The sequence below is a fragment of the Bidens hawaiensis genome, unplaced genomic scaffold, assembly GCF_021521415.1.
Source record: "Bidens hawaiensis isolate Kalapana, Puna unplaced genomic scaffold, B.hawaiensis_p1.1 tig00020764_1, whole genome shotgun sequence".
Lineage (NCBI taxonomy): Eukaryota > Viridiplantae > Streptophyta > Magnoliopsida > Asterales > Asteraceae > Bidens > Bidens hawaiensis.
This window is the reverse complement of record NW_027493189.1, coordinates 167,286-174,756: the sequence shown is the minus strand read 5'-3', so window position 1 is coordinate 174,756 and position 7,471 is coordinate 167,286. Positions and strand designations below refer to the sequence as shown.

General features: G+C 36.4%; 1 protein-coding gene across 1 annotated transcript; it reads left to right on the top strand.

The window, feature by feature from the left end:
- Positions 1 to 228: 228 nt before the first annotated feature.
- LOC143561637 (uncharacterized) lies at positions 229 to 2,736 on the top strand. Its single transcript, XM_077049658.1, has 6 exons — positions 229 to 292; positions 367 to 409; positions 496 to 576; positions 719 to 914; positions 981 to 1,248; positions 2,468 to 2,736. The coding sequence occupies exons 1-6, from the start codon at positions 239 to 241 to the stop codon at positions 2,672 to 2,674; spliced, it is 849 nt and encodes a 282-aa protein (XP_076905773.1). The 5' UTR covers positions 229 to 238; the 3' UTR covers positions 2,675 to 2,736.
- Positions 2,737 to 7,471: the final 4,735 nt, after the last annotated feature.

Genomic DNA, 7,471 nt, shown 5'->3' with positions numbered 1-7,471 from the left:
TGTTCACGGATGCACCTGAGCTAGCTTGTTGTCGTAATTAAGCCGTATAATAATAACTTGGTGGTGACTCATATTCATATATACAGCTAGATAGATAGATCGATCTATTCATTCCGGAGCTAACCGCCAATCATAGATCAGAATCTCCACATTATACTTACTTAATATACATATAATAATAATAATAATAATAATAATAATAATAATAATAATAATAATAATAATACAAAAGAAGACGATGTCCGGCAGTTACACAACCATAGACAGCCAGAATGTGTCTGGATCTGTTCCTGTAAGTAATTCATCATCTTCTTCTAATTGAATTGTGTTTCATCACTAGATCTGACCCCTAATCCAATGTTTCAGGCTGTTTCTGATTCTCCGGGACACGTTTCCGTCAAATTTAACGGTAATTGTGCGCCTGAACCCTAATTAATTAATTGTTTAATTGTTTTTTTTTTTTTAGGTAAGTGAATTGGTTGTGGCTGTTTGCAGACACGACTCTGCAAACGTTTCCTCCCTCTGGAGCTCAGGGGAAGATCGCTGCTGCTGCTGGACCACCGCCTGATGCCGATGGTGCGTCTTTCTCAATCTCTTATAATGTGATTTATTTGAATTGGATCTTATCTTGTTTGAGTGGATATAATCAGTGTTGTAGATATCCCTAGCCCAATCTTGAAGGTATTCTTGTGTAATATTATACTCAAAACATTTGCAGATACATTCTCAAAACCAGTATCCGGTTCTGGGTCACCACAATCACCATCAAGTGGTGGCTGGTTTAAGATATTCACAATTGCTGCATACCACCCTTATTTTGATGTCGACACATCTGATGTCCTAGAAAGAATCAAAGATTCCCTCTTACCTTTCAGCGGTAGCTTCAATGAGAAAACTGCAAGCAACCCAGATTTGTAAGTTCATTTCCCTTCAGAACACAAGTAAAATAAATCATAATCTTTAATCACAAATATTATCAGGTATGGACCTTTTTGGATATGCACTACCTTAATCTTTGTAGCGGCTTCAATTGGTACGTTTGTGACTTACTTGTCGCACAAGTTACAACATAAAGAGTGGAACTATGATATTAATCTGGTAACATGGTCTGCTGGTGTGTTCTATGGTTATGTTCTTGTTGTCCCGCTATGTTTGTATGTGATTCTCAAGTACTTTTCCGCGCCATCGACACTCGTTCAACTATTTTGTCTGTACGGGTACTCTTTGTTCGTCTTCATTCCTGCAATGGTAAGGGTTTTGTTTCTTCTTTTACATATATGCTTTTTTTATTGTCTTCGCTAAATGTGACAATTTTGATTATGGACGGGTCGGTTTATATCTTTTATCTATTAAGCCTAAAAGGGGTGTAAGCTAGCCGAGCCAAGCCAAGCCTGGCACCGGCTTGACTTTGCTCGAGCGTGGCTTGTTTAACTTACGAGAGCTCGAGTTCGACTTGTGAGTTGTGTTTCAAGCTTGAGCTTGGTTTGGGTTCTGCTCGTTTATACACATATGTACAATATAAGGTAAAATGATAATGTGCATATGTGTACATTACGTAACTAGAGATTAAATGAAATTACACACATGTGTCTAATACAAAGTTTTATATATATATATATATATGAAACCGGAATTAAATATAAATTTTTTTGTTTTTTTACTTTTTTAAAAGATCTTTGTTTTTTTTGTTTTATATATATTTTTAAATATTCTTTTAGAGGTTTTTTTAGTGGTCCAAAATGGTTTTCAAAGTTCTCAATTTTCAAATGGTTCTCTTAGGATCCTTTATATATATATATATAGGATTAGTATCATTACATTAAATAGAAGTTATATTATTAATAGGCTCGCAAGCCAGCTCAGGCTCATTCATTATAAGAGGAAGCGTGGTTAAGCTCGACTAGATTCGAGCTTTTTAGTTAGCCAATCTCAAGTAGCTTACGAACCAAGCCCACGCTTGAGTAGGCTTGAGCTTGGCTCATTTAACTTAGGAAAGCAAGTTCTCAGCACCGCTTGTGAATAGTTTTTCAAACTTAAGCATGGTTTGTTTACCTTTTTTTTTTATCATATTTTTATTTATAAAAATATATTATATAAATAAATATTAATAAATTTTATATAAGTAATAGGCTCGTTTAAGCCTGCGAGCCAGCTCGGGCTCGTTTATGAAACAACCTTATTTTTAGGCTCGAGCTTGTTTAAGCTCAGCTCGAGCTTTTAGCGAGGCGATCTCGAGCAGCTCAAGAATGACTTGGCTCGTTTACACCTCTAATCTATAACGAGTAATACATGTGAAATAAAAAAAGATATAGCTAGAAAGTTAGCTGGTCTAAAATAGAGTGTTGAATAGGTCAATGCTCGTAGACCCATTTAACATGATCAAACTCGTGTCGACGTGTTTCGATTCTTTCATAAAATTATTGTTTTGATCTGTTGACCAAAGTGTCTGTTTTTATGTTAAATGCAGTGCTTATCTGTTATCCCGGATGAGATGTTCAGATGGGTAATAACAGGTGTGGCTGGAATTATGTCAGCATTGTTTGTGGCATTGAACCTGCGGAACCATATCGTGTCGGCTGGTGAAAGGTGGTTCTTAATTGTGGTGGGGATTTTCTTGTTGCAGTTGGGTCTGTCGTTTGTACTTAAGCTCTATTTGTTCAATGTGAGCGTGTAGTGTTTTTGTTTCTGACATCAAAAAGTGTAGGGGAGTTGAGAGTAAATGTGATGTTCAAGATTTGAATGTCCCCATGGAGATTAAAGATATATATTTTTTAAATTTAGATTTGGATCGTATACGGATCTTACATTTTAATAAATTCTTATTCTTCTTCATGTTATGGAAAATTTTTCAATATTTGGTTTCTATTTTGTGTAGCTGAAGAAAATGTAATGTTGAATACTTAGAAAAGCATAGGTCTTGATACCAAGGTTTTGTAATTCTAATTCAGATTGATTGAATATATTCTCTTGAATCGTGCAAGTTTATTTTTATATTGAAATATTTTGAAAGTCAAAAACAAGAACCAGGTCTCCTGAATCTGAACAATGTTCGGGTAGGGTTCTGAAATCGGATAGGGAGTAGAGAAATGCGTGTTTGATGAGGTGGTGGCGTGGAACCAGAGGTAGAAGAATCAAGAAGGTGAGGGAGTAGAGATGGTACAAACAAAACTGGATATGTAACTGAAATCGAAAAAAAAAACCAAAACCGGTTTTTTAAAACCGGTTAGACTGGTTTTACACCGGTTAGTAGCTTGTTAAACTGAGTTGGTTAGATAACCGGTTATCATTAACGGTAAAACAAAACTGGTTTATGCAGCAGTTTCATCAGGTCATTATTTGACCGTTAGAATTGTTTTTGTAGCAGTTTTTATGTTTTTGTTTTTTGTTTTGTTTTTTTTGCCAAAAATCATCTCCAAATTTGTATAAAAGGGTGGTGGGTGTTTGGGTTCAACCACACCATCCTCCAATCTCCTAAAACTCTTAAAATCGCTCACAACCGACACGGTGGTTCGATATTTCGATATTTCTTAAAAAAATATGGCAGGCTCTAGTCGTCAAGATTCGGTCAACGTTGGTGAGTCCACAACCGACACGGTGGTTCGTGTTATTCCAACAAAGCGCAACCGCGAAGTTTGGTCACATTTGGATGTGTGCGAGATGACGAACGGGTCAAGAAAAGCACGTTGTCACCACTGTAATGGTTTTTACGCCATTGGGGGCAAACTCCACATTGAGACTACACTTCAAAAAACCGTATTGCTAGGTGTTGAAACAACAAGCCGCTAGCGGTCAAGCTTCCATGGGAAGCGAAGACGCTTCTTTTTTCGCCTACAATTACGATATGGCAAGGGAGGAAATGGTGAAGTTTGTAATCCAAGAAAGTTTGCCGTTCAACTATTTCGACAACCAACGATACACAAAGATGGTTCAAAAAACGCTCCAACCACGATACACCCATGTAAGTCGTGCTACTTTTAGGAGGGATTGTTTAAGATTGTGGAAAAATGCTAAACAAGAATTAATTTCTTATTTTGAAAAACTAGAAACTGGTGTTAACTTGACTAGCGACGTTTGGTCCGCACCGCACGGTTCACCCGACTCATATCTTTGTGTCACCGCCCATTAGATTGAACCGGCGACGTGGCAAATGATGAAACACACGATTTTGTTTAAACTTTTTGATTACCCTCACACCAGTGAAGCTCTATATAAAACAATCGAAAAATGTATTGCAACGTACAAATTGAAAGAAAAGATATTTTCAATACCTTTCGATAACGCCTCAAACAATACGCTTGCGTTGTCGCATTTAAGATTAAAGTACAAACCAATTTGTTGTCACCGAGCGGTGTTCATGTGCTTTAGCTATTCGAGGTAGCTTGTCTATGAGGCCCTCGATGTTTCAAGTCTCGTCTCGTCCTTCCAATGGACTTTGTTTCGTATCGTTTAATGTCGCACCTCGACCAAAGGCGGCAGAACATGCCGAGGTGTAACGACTGCCCATAAGCACATGACACTATTAAAGTGACAATATTTAATAAACTCATTTCATTTCACAACATCGAATATGTCACATAACAATATTCATAACAAGTCACAACAAAATATAACAAAATATAGCAAATCAAATATTGTTCATTTTTGCTAATATCCTAATGGTATTTGTGACGTTTTCTTCAAGCATCCAAAATCAACCAAGATGTAAACCTGTAACATTTCATAAAATAAAGTTTGTCAACACAAAGTTTGGTGAGCAATTCACAAGTTTGAACATATAGATATATGGTAAAAAGATCCACAAAACAAGTATACGAAAAAATAAATAAAAGCCATAATTTGGATAAAAATCGCTAATAGAATTACGTTAGCGACACATGCCATAAGAGAATACCAGATGGTTCAGGATTTAACAGAATATCGTTAATTGCATTACGTTAACGACACCGTGCTATAAGAGAATACCAGATAGTTCACGGATTTATAGACTTCCACCAACCAAAAGCGATAAACACGTAAGCATATAATCATAGAACACCAAATCGAGCAAGTATTTAAGTAATGTATATAATAACGTTTGTGGTTTAAGACCCAAGTATAAAACATTTAGTTTAAATAAGATGAAATGTCACCCCCAAAATAAAAAATAGAAAACGGGGCATGAAAGTACTCACGTTTAAGTAAAAACTTGAAAGGTTGGTAATTAGGAGATTTGTCGGAACAACGGGTTTAACGTATGTAGCCTAAATAAAAGAAAGCCTTGGATTTAGAATGGTTGTCTTGAAGATCTTTAAATAAAATAATTGTTGCAAAAAGTAAACAATTATAGTTCAAGGTTTAAAATGTAACTATTTAAGAATTTATATTAATAACCCTTTAAAATGTAAGTTTGCTCGAAACCGGGTCAAAGTATCTAACCTTAATATTTACTTAATCAATGTTAAGTAATAAGGTGGGAAAAATGCTATAATGCAAGTTCCATTGGGCTAAAGATACTAAAACGGGTCTTTAACGAGTGTTCGGGTTGTTGGTTCGGGTCTTGACCAATGGTCAAACCCAAAGTCAACTTTCCAAAATATTAATTGTTATGAGATAACTCACAAAAACGTTATAAGACTTAACCAAGTATGTAGATCTATTGTTTTAGAACTAACAACGAACGTTAAGCGAGTGTTCGGTTTTGTTGGTCCAAACTTTGTTATGAGATCAAGTTGGATCCAACATTTCCAAGTACTTAAGAAAATAATTAAAATCAGTTTGTAAACTATTTTTAAAGAAATATACAAGTCTTGATAGCTAAAAACACACTTGTGTGTTTTAAGCGAGTAAAAATCGGATCGTTCGGTTTCCATCTCACAACAAGTTCATAGATGGATTCCACATACCCATATATCATAGATCTTGTATAATAATGTACAAATTAAAATATTTAAGTTCTACAACTAAAAAGTCAAAAGTTCGGTTTGGTTCGGTTTCCATCTCACATTGAGTTCATAGATGGATTCCACATGCCCATGACTTGTAAATGTTACTAACAACTAAAATGAGTAGAAGTTAAACATAAATAATATGTGCAAGCAAGTTATGTGAGTGTATATATATATCAAGAACACGAAGTCCTCCATAAAGCCTTGCCTTACGAGGTCCGAAACTTAACCAACCGGAGTCGGAGAAGTAACTACCAAAGGTAAAAAGGGGTGTGTATTATATATATGTTGTACCACCATATTCAAGTGTTAGTAATGTTAGATGAACAAGTTAGAATAAAAGACTATAGTTAGTTTGACTTGAGAAGTCAAACCTTCAAGAATACATAAATAAACAACCTTGAATCTATGGAGGATTTGAGAGAGAATTTGGAGTAAGAGAAAGTGTAAAATGAAGAATATGAGTGTGCATATATAGGGTAAGGGTCAAAGCTTATTTACAAGGTTCTCTTTTATGTTTTGCATGAAAATAGGTTGGTTAAACAAACAAGCAAAGCACAAAACAACAAACAACAACGAAATGGTGTACAGGGGGTCCTAGATGATGCGCGGCCTCCCCTTGGCCCCTTGATCACGCGGCGCAGCGTGCTCATTGGAGGGGGGGCTTGCCCAGCTCGTCTAGCGGTTCGTTTCGCGCCCGAAAGTTCGTTTTTGATGCATTTTAGTCGTTTTAAGTCCGTTTTTGAATCCGTAAAAGAGGTTTTTCAAATTGAACAAAGGGGAATGTTTTGGTAACATAAAAATCCAATATTTTATATATCATGAGTTTCGGTTTACAAAACGGGTCGGTTTACAACGTAAAACAATGCATAAACGAATACAAACAAGACCCGAAATTGACGAATGTCACATTTAACACTATTGTCTATACGACATTTATAACATAAATAATCGTTCATAATCAAACCCAATATATTACACGTCATAGATAAGCATAAGTTTTAAATCTTAACACAAATCAAGTTCTTAAGCAATCATACTTAAAACGAAATAAAACTAATACGTAAGCAATTATTCCTTCGTCGAGCGCTCCTTTCTGCAGTTTCCTTCGTCTTTACTCTTTCGCACCTCACGCCTCTGTTCCCTTGCAATCCCTAGCTATGTGACCCGACTTACCACAATTGTAACACTTCTGGTCCTCGGTGCATTCACGAGAGACATGTCCCTTCTTCCCGCATCGGTAGCACTGGTTCGGAACATGCTTGCATTCTCCCAAGTGCATCTTCCCGCACACTTTTCATGTTTCCTTGTCCGCGATCTTTGGTGTCTTCTTCCCCGCATATTCCACGACATCTGCAGATCCGTTGGTTCCTTTCGCTCCTACTTTATTATCCTTACCTTTCTCATCGTCTTCCCCTGCCCTTTCAGTGGTCTTTGAATGGCTCTCAGCAGACTTGCCAGGACATAATTTCTTCAATGTAGCAGCTATAGCTTGAGCAATGGCGAATTGAATGACAGGATCAAGTTGATACTCTTCATCGTTGCTT